Genomic DNA, 24035 nt, shown 5'->3' with positions numbered 1-24035 from the left:
TCAACACTCCAGCTGTGCCACCCCCCCCCCCCCCAAAAAAAAACCCCAACAGAGGCTAAAATGGAAGACGCCTGGCGACCCTTTGACCTCTCGGCTCGACCCCCGCCCCCGACAGAGTTCAGATGTCATGGCCCCGATTATCTAATAAAAAAGAAAAGAGGGGGGGAACTGTTCCAAGCGGAGACCAGCGAGTATCAGATCATAAACACGAGACTGACGACAGACGGACGACAAAGACTAAAACAAAAAACAGAGGAAAAATTTGAGAAACTCAAAATTAGACCATAGACATAAAAACCAAAACATTAAACCAAGACACAACGTTCCTCAGGCTTTAATCTAAAGTCAATAAATAACTGTAATTTGGCGAGTTTGTTCATGGGGAGTGAGAACAACTGAACTTTGCCCCTCTCCTGGTTTTTAAAGGGTTTTTGGTTTTTCTACACGACGTGGATCAACGTCTGCTCATCGACCGCGTCCTCGGACTTTGAACGCACCGCGGCGTTCGTGCGCTTCAAATCTCTTAGGTCAAGAAGTGGTCCAGAGTTTGTGCTGAAAAAATAAATAAATAAACCAAATGATCAGTAATATTATAATCTTAATGAAAATAAACCATTGTGGAAACTTGGCCTCATAGTTTTCACCTTCATTTTTTTGTTTTTATATCAAATCAAGTAATTGAATGATTTAAAAATCTCCACCTTCACATATATTAGAGATCCAAGTCACTTTTATTAATTCAACTACAGTCAAAGTATTATTATATTAATCATATTTAATAATCTGCTGAAAACGTCTGACGTCATTTCTGTCTTTCAAGTTTAAAAAAACATCTCATGAGCAACAGGCTCCGTCGGACTGTTGCATAACGTAGAAATGTGCTTATTACTGTAAAAACAATCAGCTTGACCTTTGACCCCTGGCCTTCCCTGTTCCATTGATCTCTGTGGATTTGATACGCGTGTCAGAGTGTGTGTGTGTGTGTGTGTGTGTGTGTGTGTGTGTGTGTGTGTGTGTCCTCTTCCGGCTTCTCCTCATCATCTTTGATCCTGTCCACTTCCTGTAACATGTACGGGTCAAAGGTCGTGCGTTTGTATCTCGTCCCCAAACTCGTGTGCTGACTCTCGACTGTCGGCTCGAAAAACAGGATGGATGATGAACGAACACACGCACACACACACACACACACACACACACACACACGGAGCGGTGAGGAGGCAGGATGTCCGTGTCAGGGGGCAGCATGTTGAACCTCAGGGCCGACGTCGCCCCCTACAGGCCGAGACAACGTACCACCAGACTGAAGGATTCATCCACTCCGAAGACAGATTAGACTCAACTGTAGTAACAGGAGAAGATGTAATTACTCGCACGCTCGCGTCACAAAAAACATGACATCTTCCCTCTCAGCTCGCCACACACACACACAAACACACACAATCTGCAGTAGCAACCGTTGTGTTCTTGAATGTAAAGTTTCCTGCGGTGACGGTTGTAGATCACCGCTGCTACGTGACTCAGCATCCTGCCGAGTGCTGCGCGTGCACGATCGCAGCACACGCCGAGCGGCAAAGAGCTACAGAATGTGCTCCCTCTTTCCTTCATTTCTTCATGATTTACATTATGTCATTTGGCGATTGATCGCTCTCATTTTTATGGTTTTCAGCGGCCAGGTCAAAGTGCAGGATTAAAATAATCTGTCGTGCTGTTATTCACCCTTTACGTCTGCAGAAGGATGAGACTGGAAGGGTTCGCCGAGTCCTTGTTTATACCAGTGCTTATCGTCAGAAAGATAAGTTTTACGAGATTATTGTCTCCTGAATTACAACCAGCTTGACCCAGTCGACGTCGTATAACTGCATTTAGAATCAGATCAGAACAACCGGGGAGCGTTTCACGGATCAGACAGCCGGCGGGTTGTTGGAGATCCACATACGACAAGTACATGGGCGGACATGATCGCGAGGAAGCCGCCGCTACAGGTCGCCCGCTGCCATTAGCCGGCCCTCGAGTTATCAAAGACCAATCGAAGAGCAGGAAAACCCAAAAGCGCCGCGTCGTCCATCTTCGGTCTTCTGTTGTGGCGCAAATGAGACGGGAGTGTCACGCTGGAGCGGGACAGAGCGATCAGATCACATGAATTAATAGCAGGTTCAAATCACATCTCCCATGTGTTTCCCTCCTTTCTATAAATACCATATGCAAGACTTATCTCTCGCTAAAATCGCCGGGTTACAAATGACTCCACTCCCGCCGTCTTAAGGCGTCTTGTTTGTTTTTCGGAGGGAAAAAGAGGAAATGCCGATGCCGACGGGCGGAAGCAACATTGGCTCCGCTCCGGCGATAACGAGCGTTTCTCCGTCCTCCGTCTCTCTCTCACCTCTAAACAGGACGTTCACGTCCACCGCGCCCGCCATCATCGCCTGGCCGACGGGCCTCCTCAACCTTCCTCCGCTTCCTTAATTTCCACTGGCACCGCGAGGATTCAACGACTTCCTTCTGAGAGAGTTTAGTCTGGGACGATGTCAGCGGAACGCTTGTGGTGCTACTTGATTTTTCGACCGGCTGCAATACGCAACGTCGCCACTAGATGCCACTAAATCTTCCACACTGAACCTCAGACAGAAACCAGATTGTAGTTTACTTGAAATCCGTAACACTCAGCGCCTTCGTTCCATTTTGCAGCCGAAAGACAAAAACCTCCGTCTTCCACTTCGTCGATGACGCCGATCCCTAGAGGAGGTCGGAGGCAGTGTCGCGGCGGTGAAAAGCTCTGATGGCGCCAAACGCCGGACACGACCATCCATCTTTCCAGGATGAAAGCCGCGTTGGGGATGTGGGGGCGACCATTTTGGGGGGTGGCGGGCGGCAATGTTCCTCCACAGGGAATATCCAGGAAATGATGGAAAATGTCAAAACCAGGGGCTCGGACGACGGAGGCCCCGCCGCGACGCTTCCTGTATCCTCTGAGGCGCCGCCGCCGTCATGTGACACCGCGCGTCACGAAATTCCCGGCTTCCACCGTCCCCGTCCAGCCCGTTCTCAGAATTCCTCCTCGGCGCAATTTCGTGGGAAAGTGACACATTTTTCTTTCATCCCAAAATCTCCCAAATCTACGACAAGTCGCCCGCAGCTTGTGTAACACGACTGAGTCCCGTGAAGACGCTGAGGATTATTGAACAGATGACGTGAACTTTTAATGGGAAGCGACCGCGAGCAGAGCAAATCTTCTTAAATCCAAGGAAACTGCTCGCGGCAACAGTTTCACTGGCGGCGGCGCACAAACACCTGACGTCACACGGTTGTTTCCGGTGATATCTCGCTCCGTCTAGTTTCCTTCACCCCCAAGCTTCGCTAGGTTTGATGAGAAATGTCTTCAAAAGCAGTGTGCCAGTGTTAAATCAAATGGCCACAAAGGTTCTTTTTTCCTGGGCTTCGCCACAGGCCAGAGTTCCCTCAGTTATTCCCAGACACGGACACTTTCCGGAACTTCTCGGGCTGTACGCGAGTGAAACGCAAATGTCGGCTCGGCGCAAGGACGTCGCTCCAGACATTAGAGCCGGATCTTTTCCTTCTCAGGGAGCCCATGTGGGAATGAAGAAGGAAAGTCACAGCGAGTGAGTGGGCGTGGAGACGACAGCAAACCGAAAATGAATTCGTTACCAGATGCCAAAGTGCCTCAAATGAAGAAGGCCTTTTTTTGGGGGCGGAACACCAGGCTGAAACTGGCGTCGATACGAATATTCAAAATTCTCCTGATGCACAACCTCTCCGTTATGGCTACGTCACGAAGTCTTACAGCCCCCCCCCCCCCCCCCCCCCCCCCCACGTCAAGTCAAAGATTGAGAGCGAGGGAGGAGAAGGGAGGGAGCGAGGGAGGAGAAGGGAGCGAGGGAGGGAGGGAGGGAGGGAGGGAGGGGGGAGAAAGGTGGAAACAATTTCTTCATTTTCCAGTGTTTTTTGTTCCTGCTCCTCACTTCACTAAACTCTCTGAGGGATAAGAGGTGGGAATCCTGTGGTTTTCCTGTCATAATTCTATAAGAGCGTCACGCCAGGACACACATACACATACACACACACACACACACACACACACACACAACTCCACAGACGTGCTTCTTTTCACCAGGTTTATCTGAGAACTCATCTGCTGCATCCACAAACACACACACACACACACACACACACACACACACACACACACGTCAATGACACACACACACACACACACAGATGTTATCCGTCCTTTTCCGGAGCAGAGGATCATTAGCGTCTCTCCAGCTACTGATTAACAAGCCGCCTGGAACATTTTCCACGACTTCGGCCCTCGACTTTCACTCCTTCACACTTTTAGTCCGACGTGACAGATTCACCTCAGGGGTTGTTGGTTTTTCTTTGTGCCGCACACAACACGCTCGGGGAGAGAAGAACGTCCTGCAGAACCCTCGACTACAAGTGAACACTGAGAATTTAGATTTGGCCGTCGGATGAAAAAGGAATTGTAGAAGAAGCTTAAAGGATGAGAGGCGATAATATCAAGTTTTTTCTCAAGGGCCAACAAATCCAACAAAAACACAAGTGGAGGAAATAGTCCTGTGAAACCACGACAAGCAAACAACAGTCTGAAAACCTTCTCTCAGCTCATCTGTGTCTGGAGCAGAAACCCGAGACCAACCGCAAATGTGTACAATCGTGGAATCTGCTCCGAGTTATTACGGTGGGGAGAAGAATATGGAATATGTATTTGAAAAAGTCCGGCGGTGAGAGTTCTGCCAGAACGAGTGGAGAAGATTGATCAGGTGCACGGACAGAAATAGACCTGAACACGCTGAGCACAATTATGAGGTCGTGGCTTGTAAAAAACTTATCGAAGGTTTCAGAAGTAGAATTTGATTCGACGGAGGTACAGTAAGGGATTTGATCTCTTCAGAGACGACGTTAAGAACGGATATGAACTGAGAGAAATCTCCTCTGGGGCGTCTGTTTCCATCTGAGACTGTAGGAAACCGGAGACGACACCGGAGAGGAGCAGGAGGTCAAGACAAAAAACAATACTGAACGACCCCCATCTCTCACGTTTCCTCTCAGGTGACCCGTCACCTTCTCAACCACTTTACAGTAGCGCAGCTTCGTGACTCCGCACACAGATTTACCAACAAAAACATATTCTAATCAACCTCGTGGGACGTTGCCATGGGGATATTTTTGCTTGTTGGTTTTTTGCTTTTTAAACCTTTAACTTTGTTCGGTGACGACGAGAGAGAGAGAGAGAGGTGGCGTGATACAGGAAGTATATTAATACATGTGTAAGTACATATTTACTGTACTTCGCACATCTGCTGCAGATGTCGGCCGAATCAGAATATTTTTTTAAACCCTCTCTTTGTCGCTCTTGTGCTTCTGGTTTGAGCGTCTGTCAGGACAATCCTGCCTTTTGACCACATTCAAACATGAGAGCTGGAGAAAAAAGGCTTCTTACTCTCTGAAGGCTTTTACAATCTCTTTAAATCTCTTTAAAATGCTGACTTGTTAGATTTGGAATCAAGTTTTCCCCCCCGGCTGCAAACACAGATCACAAACTGCGACGTGGATTAACCTTTGACCGGCCCGCTCTACATAATAATAATCATACCACCCGTGAAATATAAAGGGGAACCGCCAAGATTCACAAACCGTAACCGGCTCATAAAAAAGCATTTCTGCCTCCTGCAACTGAGCACAAAGTACAATATACTGTAAACGCCACTTGAACATTATCACCCGACGAAGTTGTAAAACAGTTCTGAATTCATTGGCAGACATTGAGCAACAGTCGGCACTGAGCGGAATCGTTTGAGCTCCGCGTTTGGTCTCCACCAGCTCCCGAGAGGGGAAATATCTGGATCTTTAGCCTCTTTTCAGACCTGCGTGAACCTTTTTTTCCAGAGGGGCTGTACAGTACGTGAGAACGCATGTGTCCACACGCGGCGCGGGGACGGCTCGGGGATCTGATGCGAGCCCTTCAGCCGAAAGACCGGACCAAAACAACGGGCTGCAGGACGCTAAAATGTACCGGCGACGGTGCTCATAGTCGTTAATGCGGATTAATGCAGCTTCAAAAGCAAAGCTGGACTCGGTCTGGCTTGTTTCCCCTGGGATGAAAACAGACTTTAATAAGGTTGCGTCAGCTCAGATCACAGTGATGATCAACAGAGATTTCTATCAGCATCCAACTAAAAAGAAACACGTTGACAGGAGGCAGGAATAAAGACCATGATGCTGAACGGCACTCGCAATAACCGGACCGGTTAGTGTCTCGGGGAAGAAACGTGTGTCCCATCGTCTAATGAACCTGAGGCCTTTACTGTACACACACGCAGTCCGTTAATACATCCAGATTATGCTCCCGGGAGAGAAAACGCAGCGCGGAAGGTAAAGAGAAGATCTACTCCAGGTTTCCACACTCGCCACATCCAGACGGGATTTATCGATGCTTCAGGGAACAAATCGCTGTTTCTTTCCACCTTGTCCTGCTGCTGTACTGTACTTCTTGTGCTTCCTATGTTTGTGCTTTGGAATCAAAAATACTTTCTCTTTCCACGGGTTCGGAGGACGGCCGGGCGCCGGGCCAATGGGACGACTGATTGGATTTCTTTCGGGGTCATTCTTGGATTTCTGCCATCCTGATGGGGATTCTTTTTTTTTTACTGACCCCGACTATGACACGAACTGAGGTGGAGCCTTAATTCCAGATCCCAAGGAGGGGGGTCGACCACATTCGCAGGCCAAGAAAGAGGTGATTGGACACAGGAATGATGTCTTTGGATGAAGTTGGAGGTTTATTTATAGAGGCGACTGAGCATTTCTGGAAAAAAACGTGTCCTGCAATAAAAGCACTCGTTGGCTCCTCTTGCTGCTCTTAAAGCTCCAATTCAATCTAAATTCATACATTAAATCTACGTCTTTTCTGGCACTTTTCACCTCATTCAGAACAAACAACAACAACAACAGTTCTTCATGAGAATCAAAAAGTGTTTTTCTACATTTTCTTGCTTTCACCAAATCATTTCACACGTTCACAAGTTTCCAGTGAAATAAAAGACGTTGTTGTTGCAGCAACAGGAAACAAAACAAGAGCAAACTCGTGCACATGCGGAGACTGAAGTGCACACACACACACACACACACACACACACACGCGTGCAGGGCCGTGCGTTACCCACCACGTAGCAGAAGTGCATGTCTGGTGGCACAGGTCGATCTCCCGTGTGCACAGCTGGAGGAAAGGAGCTGAGCAGCGTCCGTCCATCCAGCAGGATCATGAGTGTGTGTGTGTGTGTGTGTGTGTGTGTGTGGGGGGGGGGGTGCGTGTGTGTGTGTGCGTCTTCCTCCTCGTCCTCTCAGATATTCCAAAAAGTCTTGATGTGTTCACAAATCTTCTTCTCCTCCTTCTGCTGCTTCTCCTCTTTCTACTGTTGCTGCGCCTTCTTCTTCTTCTCTTCTACTTGACATTACTCCTCCTCGCTCCCTCCCTCCCTCTGTTCTCTCCCTCCCTCTGTTCTCTCCCTCCACCCCTCATGACTTCAGTCCCTCATCCCTCCCTTTTTCTGTTTTGGTTCCACTTCCTCCCATTTCTTTTTCTTCCTCTTCCAGCACAATACTTGTTTCCCTTCATCATCATCATCATCATCATCAGAATGTCTTCATCATCTTTCCTCCTCTTGTTGTTTGCTCTCGAACAATGTCTGAATTGAGAAACGTTTTAATTTGCAATGTAACGAAAAATAAATTCTCGTCTCACTCTCTCTCACTCTTGATTGCTGTCGGTTCTTCCTGTGCCAGCCATGGTGTGTGTGTGTGTGTGTGTGTGTGTGTGTGTGTGTGTCATAGATAACGTGTCCTGCTCTCCACTGTCAGAAACAGGAAGAGTGGAGGTTTGTAGTTTGGCCCCGAAGGCAGAGTCACCCTCGTGTGTGTGTGTGTGTGTGTGTGTGTGTGTGTGTGTGTGTGAGAGAGAGAGAGTGGCGAGCGAGAAAGAAATGTAATTAAACTGAAGCTGTTACTAAATTATGAAGCTGTTACAGTAATAACTCTTACTTTCACACACACACACCAAGTGCTTACATTTCGTGACCTTGATTATCTTATATCATAGCCATAACCCGTAACATCATATATCATATCTATATGTCGACAGATTTAGGTCTGTTTAATGCACATTATCTGTATTAGACGTCCGCACACACACTGAAATATGATGCTTTCATTATAATTACAATTTGCTTGTTCTGTTCATGGCTCAAGAAATTACATCTGATGCTTGTTTTTGAAAAATTCATCTCGAAAATTGGCGTCGGATGCACAGAGAAAATCCACTTTAATCAGAAGCTGCGGAGAACAGTGTCATCGAATCAGTAATGATACGCACGACTCGCTCTTTGCCAGGTTCATTTTTGGGGGCGTGGCCAGTCAGTGCACCGTCACATCACGGGTGGGCGTGGTCACAGTAACCCGACAGGAGGCCACATTCAGGTGACAAACTTTGACCTCTCCTCTTGTGATCGGATCTGTCAGGACGGGTGTACGTGTGTGTGTGTGTGTTCGGACGTCACACAGTTATATGGTTATCATTTTGATAATCGGAACCTTTATCAGTAGTTATATAAAAAGGTTGCAATGACATCATTCACCCAGTAGATGGCTCCAGAGCCCAACAAGAAAACATGAGTGAGAGAACATGGACTTTCTGTCTGTGTATGTGTGTGTGTGTGTGTGTGTAAATAGGAAGGATGCAATTAGCTGAGAGAGAGGATGTCATTACAGAGCTGGAACATGAATCCTTGATAGACCACCTGAACACACACACACTCACTCACTCACTCACTCACTCACTCACTCACTCACACACACACACACACACACACACACACACACACACACACACACACACACACACACACACACACACACACACACACACACACACACACACACACACACACACACACACACACACTTGTAGACTTCCTGCTACACTTGTGAGGACCACAGTGATACGACATTCCCACCCTCTAACCCTGGAACCAAATTCTTCCACTAACCATGCAAACTTTTTATTTAAATCCAGAACCAAATGACTGAATTGAATCTGCCGCGGGTCGCTGCAAAATTAATATTTCTCCTCTAGAATTCCAGCATATTGTGCGTTTATGGACACGGCTGCACAGAAAGCTTCATGTCTTTTCCAACATTTGTTTCGGGTTTTAAGATTAAGAGAAGATCATTTATATGTGGAGCTGGAATCACAGCTGGATCCTGTCGCGCAGAAACTGTCTCCTTCATAAACCAGCGTCTGCTTCATAGGAACATTTATTATTTACATAAACACATAATGATTCAACTTTGGATCCCAGCAGCAGCAGGGAAACGCACTGATCCTCATCCTCAGAGAACACACAAAAACACTTTTTTTTTTCTTTCTTTTTTTTAAGCAAGAAAAATAATTTATTCATAACGATATAATCATTTCATCACATTGGCGTCGGAGGAGCTGCGGCGGGAAGTGTCCTTGTGTGCGACGCCGTCCCCGCAGTCACACATCACACCGCTGGATGGGATGGGCGGGGGGGGGGGGGGGGGGGGGGGGGGACGACAAAGGTTATTCAATACATACACGGAATATTCCTTTAAATATGTCTTTTTGTCTCAATGAGGAATAACAAAAATAGAATAATATCCGATAACTCTTGTCTGTCTCCCTTTCTCTGTGTGTTTGTGTCTCTCTCTGTACAGCCGCCCCCACCCCTTTTTCATCCCGATGGGTTTGAGCTAAATCTCAGACACAAACCCGGCTTAGAAAAATATTTTAAAGGACATATTCATGTTTTTTTTTTTTCTGTTTTTCTCTTTCCTCTTATAGTTTTTTGGGATTTGCGTAAAAAGTTCTGCTAAAGTTAAAAAAAGACCAAATTCTGTGGTCCAGGGAGAAAACTCTGCTCCTGACGCTCGCCGTCAGTCCTGCGGACGATACCTCTGTGACATGGTGACATCACCATTTCCACCTTTTTTTTAACTTTGCAGAAGTTTTTACAATCGCAAAGAAATCTTCCATTCGGCTTCAGAGGGAAATAATCGCTGCCGAGTCTCCAACTCCACTCCTCACTTTTTGTCTCTTAGCAACCGGTTGGCCGCGATGTGGCCGCTTTGCCTCCGCTGTTAAAAATTAAACCGAACTTAACGATAACGAGGGGTCGCAGCGCTCCATCCTTTTCCTTCTTCTCCCGCCCCCCCTCGCATCTTTTATCACTTAGTAGGGAAAGAAGAAAAAAAGATGAGAGAGTGAGCGAGAGGGAAAAGCTTTTAACGTGATTACTCCTCTGAGTCATGCGACAGCTGAGAAGACGGGAGAGAGGAGGTGAAGGAAAAAGATGATGGGATATGTATAAATTCCGACGTGGTAATCCCCACATTCAGCAGAATCCCGCCTCCTCCCTCTCTTCCCCTACTCGTCCTCCTGACGCGACGGGATAACGGATAAAAGATTCAATATATTCCTGTCGCCGGCTCAATTTTCAAAAACTTTTCAACGTAATCATATTGTCGATGTCAGCATATTTCAGAGACGGGTAACATCGTTCGGCAGAGAGAGGCGGAGCCGCCCAGCGTGCGGAAACAGTCGCACCAATCGGGCGGAAGCGCGGGAGCCAGATCGAGGGGCCGACTTGTTGCTCCCCGTTGTCGATAAATTTGTTGCTGTAGTTGCCTTTTTTCAGAAGAACCCAAAAAGTTTTTTTTGAAAATATTGCACCGAGTTTGGCAGTGAGGTTCTTTGGCTCCACCCATTAATTATTAGCCAACCAATGGGATTATTTCTGCCCCTGTAGCCGCTCACGTGTCTGCCTTCAAAGATTCACCAGCGTACCCATGTGTTTCTTTGTTTGTACCGCTCCTTACTTCCTGATTAAAGTCACACACCACGTGACTAATGGTGTGTTCCATCACACCTCGGAACTCGGAATCGCCGTCTTCCGAGTGGGAAGTTGCAACTGGAACGCCCCCTCCGAGTCAGAATTTCGACTCGGAAGGTCAGAAGAACCTCACCAACCCCGACTGCGAAATCCAACATGGCTGCCCCCTGTAACAGGAAGTGAAGGCTGCAGTTTCTACTGTTTCACTACTGTCTAATATGCGTCTCATTAAATTTGTCGCACACGCAGTGTTGTCCAATTACGAGTAGCCTGCTGTGTTACTACGCTGTTAGCATGCTCGAAAATGTCGCGTGATGCGTAACCGGCTTTTCGCTAGCAACTGCTAGCGGGCGTCCATCTTGTTCTTTTCGACATCCGACCAAATGAGCAACTGGAACGCAGTCGACTCGGGGTTACTGGGGTGTGACGTCATTCTATGTCTGAGTTCCGAGGTATCATGGAACGCAGCAAAATACTACAATGCTACGTTTTCTCAATCCTGAACGTCATCCCTGTTTACGCTCTTTTCAGAAACACGTGTGTTGTGTCTGCACACCACACACAAGTCAACGTCCTTGTCATTACATCTTTCTTTTCTCTGTCTTCTGATCTCAGACACGTGATCGCTCTGAGGGGAAACTACTGTATATCACCACGCTGAAAACACGAGTCACCAGATTCCTAAACTTTTCCTCACGGGTCAGATTCAGATAAACATAAAAAAGTTCCCTTTTCCTGCTATTGTAGCCTGATTTAGCAAAGGTTTTGTTCATGTGTGTGTGTGTGTGTACCACCCAGGCAGCTGAAAATAAAAAAAATGATAAAGTCAAACAAAAACAACGTCCAGGCGCTGCAGCAACACGCCCATAATTCAGTATACAAGGCAAACAAACACAGTTTTATAGGTTGATCTTTTTTTTTTCATTCACTAAATATTTAAAACAAGCGTCACTTGACTAGTCGTCATAAAGGATTTCTTCAGTTTTAAAATCTTCTTTTTTGTGTTCTTCCTCCAGGATGATGATGTACCTGACGGACCGTAGCAGGATGTGAGTGACAAGTTTTGTTTTTCAAACTTTCCAGGTGTTGTGTGTATTTCCATCCACTAGGGGGAGCTCTGACTCAATAGCACCGAGGGATGGTTTGCTGCCCGGGAGTCAGGAGATGAGAGGTCCCCCCCCCCTCCTCAATTCATGCAAGTGGGAGGGGAGGCGGGGTCACGTGTTACATCCGATCGGAGCGTCCACGCTGTGATCCGGAACCGAGGGTCGGTCCGGGATCAAAGACCTCACGGCGATTTCGTCCACAGCTCGAAAAGTCAACGTCCTTTCAAGCAAAAAAAACGCAAACATATTCAATCCCTGCCTGTTTCTGTGTTCGTGCACAGATCCTATTCGTTCATTCATTCATCCGCTCACTCATCCACGTTAATTCCACCATTTACTTCATGGAAAGTGTAAAGGAAGGTTAGAAAAAAAGGAAAAGTATAAAAACACAATGAGCAAAACAAAGAGAAGGCAGAAGATAAGCGTTGATAGAAATATGTCTCACGCGCTCGCAGGCGTAGCACAGCGTCTGTTTTGGTAACAGTCGTTCATTGACATTCATTCGGTGTCGCGAGCTCTGATGCATAGACTGAATGCAAAGAGGAGGAGGAGGAGGAAGAGAGGGAGAGAGAGAAGAGATGGGAGAGGGTCAACTGGGATGGAGAGAAGGTTGAAAAGAGGCGAGGGGAAGAGGCAGATAGAGGAGGAGGATAAAGGGAATGTCGCTACGTGCAAAAAACAGAGATTTGCTGTTCAGAGTGGAGGAAGGAGGAAGGAGGAGGGAGATGACGCTTAAAGCAGAGAGGCACCAGCAGTGATGTGAGGAGGAGGAGAGGAACGAGTGGCGAGGAGCGAGGACGAGGGAAGCTGCTCGGCCCTGTGACGTCACTCCGTAACACCGCGGACGGACCGGAGGGAATTTTCAATTTCCCAAAGTCTCCCACTTCTCTGGCCCGAGCTGCAACAGGCTAAAGTCACGAGACTCCCTCATTCCAGAATTCCAAACGAATCCTTGGAAGGAGTTTTGTTCCCATCATCGAATAGCTGCGTGTCCCAATTCAGGCTCCGCCTGGACCAATGCCTCCTGTCCGGGTGGATCCTTCCCCAGCCAGCCCAAACTGTCCCAGGATTCATGGAGCGGCGAACTCTCGAACCGTGGACGAACCTCAGCTCCGTTGCTCGGCGACGGGCCGCCCGGACCACGTCCTTCACGCCTGAATTGAGACACAAGCTCATTATTCCCCCAAAATCCTCCTGATCCCCCTTCAGGTTCTGGAATCTCGACGGCTCCACGAAGGGAGGGGTTTCCGTGATTCTAAGAAAGGTGCGGGTGGCGGGAACGTCGCGATGACACACACACACACACACACACACACACACACAAAAGCCGGAATATGCACGCGTAGTGAGGATGCTCACAAAAAACGGCAAACACATGACGAGGCACACGTTCCTGCGCTCGCTCTCTTTGTTCTTGGCACTTCCCTCCACACACACACACACACACACACACACACACACACACACACGTGCAAACACATACAAATGCACAACTCGGCCCCCTCCAGTCTGTTTGTCATTTTTGTTTTTTTCCGAACAGTCCTTTGGTCCCGTCACCAGAGACCAAAATGAATTAAAAACCCTGTTTAACAACCAGGCCTGCTTCATGCTCTCCGTACAGAAAATCAACAGGCGTGATTTCATGTGCACACACACACACACACTCGTATACGAACACACACACACACACACACTCGTATACGAACACACACACACACACACACACACACACACACACTCACACACACACACTTCTGCTTGGCGTCCACGGCGTCACTCTTCAGTCTGTGTGTGTTCCTCCGTGTGTGTTTTTCTCTCCACGGGCTTCGAGTCCAAGCTATTTGCTCCTCTGTACATTTTTAAAGTCTTTTTTAGTCCCCAAATGATTTTCTACTGATAGACGCGGAACAATGATCTTTGTACGTGACGCACACAGTACGATCCAGTTGAACATGTACAGAAAATGGCCGTCTAGCATGTTTAAGGGGAAAAATATATATATGCCCCGCCCCCCCTCCAAAAAAAATTCCAAACCAAGACCGAAAACGTAATGATTGACGAGTATCTCCAGGAGAATAAACGTAGTGATGCAAAGGCTGCACCATGTAAACGACCTCCAACGCCAAAAGGGACAAAACAAAATAAAAGTGCTTGTGTTCCAAAATGTCGCCCATCCGCTTTGTGCCTCTGAGGAATATTTTTCGTGAAGGTCCACATTCATGTTCGTGGCACGGGCGACGGAATCCGTGACCCGCTCACGCGGCACAAAAGCCCCCATGTGGTTTCTCTTTGTAAATCCTCCGAGGACGCCCGCCGCTGCGGCAGCGAGTTCACCGCAGAGAGAAGACGGAGCCGCGATGTCCGCGGTTGTTGGGAATATCTGCTTTCTCGGGTGCCGCATTGCGCCACGGAGAATTCCCCCTTTGTTTGGTGAAGGTGTCGTTGCTACTGGCTGGAGGGGTTTGGTTCACAGAAGGGTCATTTATTTGTTTCTTGGATAATATTTGATCACCGATCCTCTGCCGTATCATGTCACTGGTTACAGATCCGAAATAAAAATAACAGTTGTCTTCATCAGGGACTCTTGTTGTCGTCGTCCAGAAGGAGCCAGAGGTAAAGATATCCACCGTATGACCTCATACTCCCAGCGTCTGCTCCGCCCGCCCATTCATCCAATCCATTCATCCGGAAATCTGACAAAATTCCCAGTGAGGAAAACGTGGTGCAGTTGTTGAGACGCGGCCTCAAAGCCTCCACCTTTCGCCGAAAATATACCGGGAACAGACTCTCCGCGGCCTTTCTCGCCCTCCGGCAGGGACCAGTTTGACGGGCAACAACAGCGCTCCAACCATGGGAGGGACCATTTTGTCCAAAAGTGTGCTCCGGTTTGATTGGACAGTGCAAATGGTCAACCAGCAGTTGGAGCGATCTGGTTGGACGTGTCAGTCGGTGGGCCCCCCGTCCGCAGAGGGCGACGCTTTGTAGAATTGTTTGGTAGCTTTGTCGACAGCAAACGGACCCGCTTAACGCCTGGTGACGATTCTCCCCTTTCATTGGCCGCTGTTCCCAGATGCTTCCTCTCCTCCCTCGTCGGCCGCGGCGGTTGAGAACTCGGTGACACGTCGTGCCAGGGGGTTTGTGCTTTTGAGAAGCTCCATGGCGGAAACTCGGGCCCCTCCGCCGGAAGACTTGCTGCCTTTCTTCTGAAGCAGGGCCATGAAGTTCTCGTTGCGGGAGCTCGACCTCTGACTGCTGCCCAGCGTCAGGTTTCGGATGTCGCCACCGCAGGCGCTGTGCTTCACCGGGGACACCAGGCTCTGTCGGCTGCCGAAGGAGTCGGACGGCTCCTTGCGACCCAGAACCTTTCTCTTCGACCTGAAGGGAAGAGAAGAGAAATGACTTACACCTAGATTGAGATCTCTGCTTTTTAGACAATGAAAATCTAAACACGTAACTACAGGAGGGATTCCAATCTTTCTTGTGAGAGATGTTCTTCAACCACTCAACCCTTCATTCTCTGCCTTTTTTAACTATTTTCAGCATCAGGCCAGGTAACATCTCAAACACTTGTTGCTTAGAGACGAGTCTGGAAAAAAAAAAAAGGGAAAACCTAAGAGCCGCTGGTCACACAGTAATTCTCGGTACATGTAGCCGTTGCTAGGGAATCTTACGCTCTGTCCGCCTCAACATCCTTTCAAAACAAGACAACTCGTCTTTCGTCACATGCTCCGGGTTATAATAAGCCGACAGGCAAGCGCGTGATGCCTGACAACATTTGTGCCGCGGGGATGTAATTCTCTTCTTCACCTTTCCAACAGCCTCGTGAGGAAAGACATCTGCTGTAATATCGTTGTCTATAAACACCATGATGAAACGTGTGTGCACGTTCAAACCTGTGTATTATGGTGAACAGATCTTCGGTGGTGTGCGTTGTAGGTGTGCTGGCCGTCACATCGTCATCCGTTTCCTCGGCGATGTGGAGCACCGTCCCCTCGTTGGACTGGTCTGAACAACGATGGAGAAAATGTACTTTCATCAAATCCCTACATTTGCACTTTGCGATTTGTTTTACCAAAGCCGACATTCAGAACAAATGTGTAAATCCTTTGCAGTTAAAGTAAACCCGACTCAATTACGTTCACAATCAGGCGGTAATGAGATATTAATGACGAACGTAATTTTCACCATTGCGAACAGTGGGAACCACTGTGTTTTGATTTGGTCCAATTTTAAAGCAATTGGACTTGATTTGCTTCAAAACCTGGGAAAGCTCATCTGGCAGAATCAGGAGGGAGGTTATGCATCAAACGCAGCAGGGAAGATTCCCAATCAATTGAAGTAGCACATGCCTTTGCAGTGATAATAAAAAGGTTATGAGCAATAAAGCAATCATGTGAAAGTGCACATACAGAGAGAAACGCTGCAGAACAACAGGAGATACCAAAATCAACTCGCTATGTTGCACACAAAGTCCTTCATATGCTGTACCTAGCTTCTTAGGGGAGACCTGGTCGGGTGGGTTGCATTACTTGCATTAGCCAAAACACGGCTAAACACAGTGATGGATGACAAATGTAAACAGCTAGCCATGCTAACAAGAAGCTGTTAGCTTTATCTTGGCACAAATGTAAATGTTTGGAACACACTGAGCATAAAGATGGATGATGCAAAAAAATCGAGCATTTGAGTTTTCATGGATGTTTTCATGCTTTTTTGGACGTCTTCTCCACAAACATACCTGCCCCGATCCTGGTGGCGGCCATCTTCCCTTCCAGCTCTGTGAGAGACGAATCTTGCAGAGACGACTCTTTGGAACTCTCCTCGTCGGGTTCAAAGTGGTTCTCATCTTGCTCTGGCATATTTGGAACACTGGGAGCACTGGGGAAATCGTCCGGTGGGAACGCCCCAACAGGAGAGCAGAGTCCGACGGGGCTGTCAGTCTGGGGCGTCTGGCGATCTGTGCTGCCGTTGGTGGAGGAGTGGACCGGCGTGGGAAGAAGCAGAACGTTTGGCTTCTTGGGGACTGGAGGAGGAACCTAGAAAGGAAGTAGAGTAGAAAGGTTTTTAACATCAACTGAGAAATGCCAATCACATTTGACAGTCTTCACAAAATATACTTCTAAATTGTTTGGCACCTGGTTGTTCTTTATGACCCTTAATTGGATCTTTCTCACCTTCGGTTTCTTTTTGTCTGACATCTCTGACAGGCAGGAGATTGTCATCCTCGAGGGGAGTGTCTTGCTCTTGTCCTGGAGCTCCTGGGCCTCCTGGTTACTACACGGAGATGGTAGTGAGCCTCCGTCCCCGGGCCCAAGCCGGATCTCTGGGTCGGCCTCAAATTCCGGCTCTAACGCTGGGTCCTCAAGAAGAGGCTGGGGATCTGGGAGAGGAGGGAGATCAAAGAGGGACTGGGAATGGTGGAGGAATGTGTGATCATAGCCAGTTTGTGGGGTGTTGGTGTAATTGGAATCTGGGTAAACAGAAGGACTTGTTGATGTTTGCGGTGGAGGTTTTTTGGGTTTGGGTTTTCTCATGACTTTGTAGATGTTGCCCAGGGGTACTGGCCGGTCCACGGGTGAGGCAGGAGGGGAGTCGAGGGCAAGAGGGGAAGTGGAGGAGGGTGATGGAGCCTTAAAGAGGAGGTTTATGGGTCGCTTAGGCAAAGGAGGCTTGACAGCGACAGGTGGTTTGGGCTTTGGTAGAGTGGGTGGAGGGCTAGGGAAGTCGCATAGGTCTCGGCCATGCTGCTCTTCTTCAATGGTGTCAGACGCACCATCGGGGCAGTCCTCTAGGTCACCACGAGAGATCGAGCGAAGACGAACTGTCTTCAGCTCATTCTGGGTAACCACAGGCAATGCCTGTGACGAACTGGGGCTGATTTTTCCCGGTTTTGCTGCGGTGGAGGTGTCAGAATGCCGTCTACTGGCCTTTTGCTTTGGCTTGATTGACGACAGCTCCAGATGTGCATTCCCAGGCATCTCAAAGGACAATCTAGACCTTGCAGTAGGGTCCTTGGGTGATGGTAGTGACGACTTCCTTTCTGGGATCTTGGGGCGCAGCTTACACCCCAATGTCCCCTGACCTGCCACATGACTGAGTGGAACAGTTGGGGTGGGAGTCTCTGACTGGCTGGAATAGCCACTTGATGGTGACATGAGTCCTGGGGGTTTGAAGGGTGAGGATGCCTTGACTTCAGTTTCCATGGAGAGCTGTGAGGGCGAAGTGGCTCTGGAGGTGGAGGGGGAGTCGAGAAGGGACTCGGAGCTGCTTCTGACTTTCATACATTCAATCACCGTGGTGCCCGTTGCTGTGCTGGAGCCTGACAGAGACCTGTAGACGAAAAGAGAGAAGAGAGTGTATTTTTAATCTTTACCTAACAATCTTTCGGGAATTCTATAGAGCCAATTTGTGCCACTAACATAAAGTGTAGTTGTATTTTCTACCTGTAGGGGTCATTCTTCCACTCCCCCAGCTGCCAGTGAGTGGGAAAGGTCAGCTCTGTCTCTCCCTCCCTCTCTGGGGCCTGAACCTCCAGACTTGGGGGTCCATCGCTGCCTCCATGGCGCAGCTCCCTCTCACTACCACTGGGTTTAGAGGAGCTGGGCAGGAGAAAATCCGGCTGGAAGTCTGGGAAGTGGTCCCTGGGGATGTGAAGGCTCTTTGGTCGGCCATCACGATAAAGCCCGCTGTCATGGTGGATTCTTCCTTCGGCTTCTCCGAGGTTCTTCATCAGAGAGACGCTCCTCACAGGAGGTGGGGGCTTGCGCTTGGATTTCTTGAGTGAGATGGAGCGGGAGCGCAAGCGCAGCCGACCCTCTGCGCTGTAGTCCGAAGCCGTGACGGAGATCGTATCGGCGGTGCTGGCGCTGTCCTCAGAGCTCCCTCGAGGGTAGAGGAGAGCGTAGTTCTCACCCAAACCCAGGAAGTGGTGGTGCTGCTGTTGGTGGTCTGTTAGTGCCAAAGCATTCCCATTCCCTGTAGACACAACGCTCCCGTCTGGCTGGCTTAGACCACCTTCTCCAAAGCAGAAGGAACCAGAATCCGTGGGCGTGGAAAGGGAACGCTCCCGGAACTTGAAGGCCTTCTGTGCTGCTATGGAGCGTGCTGACCTTTCCCTCCCTCTCCCTGTCTCCCCACCTCCCATTCCTCCTCCTCCTCCACCCCTCCCTCCGTCCGCTGCAGCACCTTCCGTCTCGCTCCGCTTCCCCATCGCCGGCGCTGCCAGTGAAATCCCCGGCGCCACATTCCCTCCTCTCCCCGAAGAGTTTGTCACAGACGTGAACGAGCTGGAATGTGAGCCCACCGACTGTCCCGAGCTCACCAACATCAGCCCGTCCTGCATCCCTGCGCCAGCATTGCCGATGATGCTGTGCTGCTTCGGAGGAACTGCCGGACCTTTGCTCGTGCTGTAATTGTAAGGCTCGTTCCAGGCTCCGGGGGAGAAGGTGGAGCCCTTAGGTCCGTTCCAGGAAGTGTTCGAGCACAGTAGCCCCGAGTGGTCCATTGTGCCCGGGTGGAGTTGGTTCGAGGCACTTGGCTCTAAAGTTTTAGCTGTGAGGAGACGGGGAAGATAGAGAATTAATACATCATCATAAATTAAACTGAGTACCAGACAAAAACGCAACCCCCTAACAAATTCAACCTCACAGAGCCACTAGCATGGCTGTAGCCTGGACAAACATATATGTCCAAGACATTGCTTATTTATTTGTGCTTACAGTTTGAGGAGCTCTGGTTTTTCTGCAGTCTATTCTGGTCGAACTGTTCAAACCCGAACACGTCTTACCTACCATCGAATTTCCCCAGGTCCTGATCCCGCCAGCCACACCGAGAGAAACACGTTACCGGAAAAATACGAGGGAACGAATTGATTTGCCCAACATAAGTCTCTGTGTCCAATTAAAACTTTGGCGGGTTAAAGCAGACAGAGAAATGGATCAGATGTCCCACCGCTTTCATTATTGGAATAAACCAAGAAGAAAAAAAGTCACATAACACAGTAGTCAAGTTTGTTGCTTCTGTGAATCCTCTCTGCGTCAAAAAAAGACGGACACTGTGTGAGTAGTTTCCTTTTGAAATGACCTGCTCCTTCTCTCCCCTCTTTCCTGTCTTTGGCTGAAGGTGATACACGTTTTTCACAACGAGCAGTAACAAGATCCGCACTGGGAACACGAGAACGGCGAAACTGAATTAAAAAAGATAAAGAAAACGTTGGGGGAGGGTCGGCGCTTCTCACACACACACACACACACACACACACACACACACACACACACGCACACACACACCTGCAGGTAAGGTTGTGTCGAGGTCAGAGTGCGTCTTCCTCAGGGGGAGGTTCTGGTGGGGGGTGTCGGTCACAGGCTCCAGGGAGTGGGGCTGGTGGGGGAAGGGGTCCCCTGGAGAGGGGGACGGGGACAGGGAATGCTGGAGGAGGTCGACGCCGTGGAATTTCCCTCCTCCTCCTCCTCCGCCTCCTCCTTCACCTGGAGGAGAGGAAGAAGAACAACACGGGAGGTCAGCAGAGGAAATACAATGAAACTCATGTCCAGGTTAAAAAAAAACTTGGGACCATATTTAAACATGTAGCTACGATCTGCTTCACACTTAGTTTCACCACAGACATCTACACAACTCCTTTTCAAACTTGCAAATCACCAGTTTAATGAGCAGAGTTATGGGGAGCTCAGAAAATTAACGCAGGGAAGCAGACATCTCATTTCCTGGCGAGATAACGACGACCATTTATCAGTGATTTAAGTGGGAATAAGATAAGTGTTTGTCCGCTTCATTTAACGAAAACCTGCCTCTTTCTTCCAGCTGTCGTTCAACCTGAGTCTGTGCGTTTAGCTCGTTCACACTGAGCATGAATAAATGAGGGTGTTTGTGCCGACACATGCTGAAGTCGTCCATCAAGAGCCTAATCTATGACTCTAAATATACCTTCCTTCCCAAATATGACACTTTGACGCCAACGCTCTTGGTCAGCGGACGAGTCCACCGCGCACATCGTCACATTTACGGCCCGTCGTGCTTGCAGAACATTACTCTCCTCCGCCATCGGCCTCGACTCGGATCTGAGCTTTGAGGGTCCTAAATAATGGACAATATTTCAACTATCAGCCGCGGAGACAAGACGATGATTCATTCATCATCACGTCTCTTCAGCAACGCCCCCTCCCCCCTGGATTCACTGCTGTGAGTTTTTCCCAATATGGGAGTTGATGGATTGGACTGGACCTGGTCCAATGACACATATATAACAGGTTTAATACTTGATTTCTCCCAAGTAGACGCTCAAATGATTCTGTTACTTCCCGGGTAATTCCTCCCGTTGTGCTTGTTTCCACAATTAAACGCTGACAACAAATTAACAAAACATACTTTTATGCTGCGTTCACACCAAACGCGACCTGGGGGGACCTTTCGTGTCGTCCATCTTTATTCACAGTCTAGCAAAGAGGGAGACTCACACGGAGGTCGGGTCCACCTCATGTAACTATATTTAACTCATTCAAAGTTGAACACATAGTTGTGGACAGTATATTCAATTTCCGTGAATAAATATTACACACTGCAGCTTTAAAACCCGTTCCATAGAAACAGCCAGTGGAGTCGCCCTCTGCTGGTGATTCAGGAGAAAACAGGTTTTTTTACAACAGTTTTAAAACTAAAGCGTTCTTTTCAGTTTACGTCTCATCTACAAGTCGAGATTGAGCTTTTTGTTTGACCTGGATCCCACCAGAGACTTTAAAAGAGAGATTTAAAGATCCACATTCCAGATTCGCCCCGTGACCAACGTGGAGCCGACGTGTCGACCGAGGCGTTGGAGGCGAACTGAGGGGATAAGAGCGTCTCTCGGCTCGTCACAAGTCGTCTGCCTCATTATTCTCTCGCTCTCAGCAAAAACCACACGCAGAAAATTCATTACATTTTTTTTTAAAAACGCCTAATTTTCTGGACTTATACTTTCTTCTCTTCCTTTTCTTTCAAGTTACGGACAAAACAAAACACATTTCTTGAAACGGATAATACAAATCCATACTTCCGCGATAATTGCTCACACGTAGGAATAAGTGATGTGCTTTCACGTCTGTGAAGAGATCGTTTATTATCATTCGTCCCCAGAATGAAGTGATTGATAGACGATCATGTGACGTGCAGGGAAGGAAGGGAGGGAGGGAGGAAGATGAAGGAGACCGGGAGGAGCTGGTGACAAAATGTTCTCTCATTACCCTTCATCCATTACTCTCTCATCCCTTATCCCTCCATCCTCCCATCCTCCCCTTCTGTGTTTTTTTCCCTCAAACTCTATATTTCCTCCGTCACCTCTTTCTCTTTTTTTCTCCAGACTTCAGGTTCACTTCCCCTCTTTCCCTTCAATGCCGCTTTTTTTTCTCTCCCTCTTCTTTTTCTTCTTCTTTTTGGGAGGAGAGAGAGAAGAGTGACGAGTTACCATGGCAACAGCAGCCAAGCTGGCTGCGAGCTACCTGTACGCTGGGCTACAGAGGGAGAGAGAGGCAGAGGGATGAGAGACCGGGTGTCACGGTAACGAGCTGAATAAGTCTGGTGATTTATTATTTTTTTAATAAATTTGTTTTCAACAAAATCCCATGAAAAAATATATCTCGTGTTCGTCTGTACGTCACCGACACGCAGGCTGACCTGGATAATTCAAGAGCACGAGAGATTTAACTTCACAACAAACGTGTTCATCCGCAGCTGAAAATAGTCCCAAACAAATGCGTAGAGTTTTTGGTCTTTTTCTTTTTAAGGAGTGTGTTGTCCGAATAACGTCAGTCTCTCTTCCTTCCTCGTGTCCATATCTTCTCTCCGTAAAGAAGAAGAGCATCACCCACCGAGTGCTACGCCACGGGCGAGTATGGCTGCGATCTGACGCTCTGCTCCTCAACGCAGTGGCAGACGAGGTGGAGGAGGAAGATGAACAGAGAGAGATGGAGAGATATTTAACTATAAATGGATCTGCATGGGGAGGAGGAGGAGGACAGGAGGGGAGAGGCACCCAGTGACGAAGCAGTTGCTATGCCAAAAACCAGGAGGATCACACGCGTGCACACACACACACACACACATGCAAAGATACACACACACACACACACACACACACACACACACCACATGCACCCAACGTAAGCGAGGAGGAGGCTCGGTTGAGACGAGTGGAAGCAGGAGTGTCAGAAGGATGTTGCTGGGGATGACCACAGCATACTAGCAGCCATGACAGCACACTCTCACACACACACACACACGCACACACACACGCACGCACGCAGAAGACAACGCAAACAAGCGAAGCTGACTGCCGGAGACGGGCGAGGGGAGATTGTGATCATGAGAAGAAAATGTTCTCGATGTCAGATCTCGTTTCTGCTGCTGTTTCCTCCCTCAAACTCGTGTCGTGTGTGTGTGTGTGTGTGTGTGTGTGTGTGTGTGTGTGTGAGAGACTGTTTGAGCAACAAGCGAACCCGCATGCAGAGAATAAAATATAGAAGCGTTTACTACCGGATTCCTGTTTCCTGCTGTTCTGATCAAACTGAGTCTTTGTGCACGACGAGAGTGGATTCAGTGAAACATTCCTCCTTCTGCCCTTCACATCTGGGAATTCACTGATTCTGCCTATTCTGACAAAATGACATCGCAAAGCAAGCCTCCGCAAAACTTCTGCGAGATCGGGAAAAAAAAAAAACTTCCTGCAAGATTACGCACAAGCTGTAACGTCACTAGCGCAGTCGGCTGCGGCGCGACGCGGCGCGACCTCTATTTATTAATCACTTCCCCTTCAGTCTAATTTCAAAATGAATCTCGGAGGGAAAAAAAGTATGTTTGACATAAAAGAGTCGAATAACTCAATCGCTTGTTCGTAATTTTTGTAGTTTTCTGGCGGCATCTGGTGGTGAAGTTGCAAACCGCAACCAACTGAGCAAATGACAGGGGACACTTTATGGCGGCGCACACCGCCGAT

The 24035-nt window shown here is 48.4% G+C and overlaps 2 protein-coding genes across 7 annotated transcripts in view; both read right to left on the bottom strand.

Moving 5' to 3' along the window:
• Positions 1-7505, bottom strand: part of arhgap36 (Rho GTPase activating protein 36) — a 34638-nt gene extending 27133 nt beyond the window's left edge. For all 3 annotated transcript variants that reach the window (XR_004784756.2, XM_035606799.2, XM_035606811.2), the window contains exon 1: positions 7203-7505. Coding sequence is in view for 2 of the 3 variants with exons in the window: in XM_035606799.2 (XP_035462692.2) it covers positions 7203-7301 (99 nt within the window). In the remaining variant the exon portion in view is untranslated. The remainder of the gene's footprint in view (positions 1-7202) is intronic.
• Positions 7506-9332: 1827 nt separating this feature from the next.
• nhsl2 (NHS-like 2) overlaps positions 9333-24035 on the bottom strand; it is a 60211-nt gene continuing 45508 nt past the window's right edge. For all 4 annotated transcript variants that reach the window (XM_035605378.2, XM_047336212.1, XM_047336213.1 and 1 more), the window contains 6 exons: positions 20341-20538; positions 18496-19603; positions 17227-18382; positions 16791-17088; positions 15946-16057; positions 9333-15427 (listed from right to left, as the gene is read on the bottom strand). In XM_035605378.2, coding sequence (XP_035461271.2) covers positions 15103-15427; positions 15946-16057; positions 16791-17088; positions 17227-18382; positions 18496-19603; positions 20341-20538 — 3197 coding nt within the window. In that variant the 3' untranslated portion in view covers positions 9333-15102. The remainder of the gene's footprint in view (positions 15428-15945; positions 16058-16790; positions 17089-17226; positions 18383-18495; positions 19604-20340; positions 20539-24035) is intronic.

This window comes from Scophthalmus maximus, chromosome 12 (assembly GCF_022379125.1).
Source record: "Scophthalmus maximus strain ysfricsl-2021 chromosome 12, ASM2237912v1, whole genome shotgun sequence".
In the NCBI taxonomy this organism is placed as follows: Eukaryota; Metazoa; Chordata; class Actinopteri; order Pleuronectiformes; family Scophthalmidae; genus Scophthalmus; species Scophthalmus maximus.
This window is presented reverse-complemented; position numbering and strand designations above follow the sequence as displayed.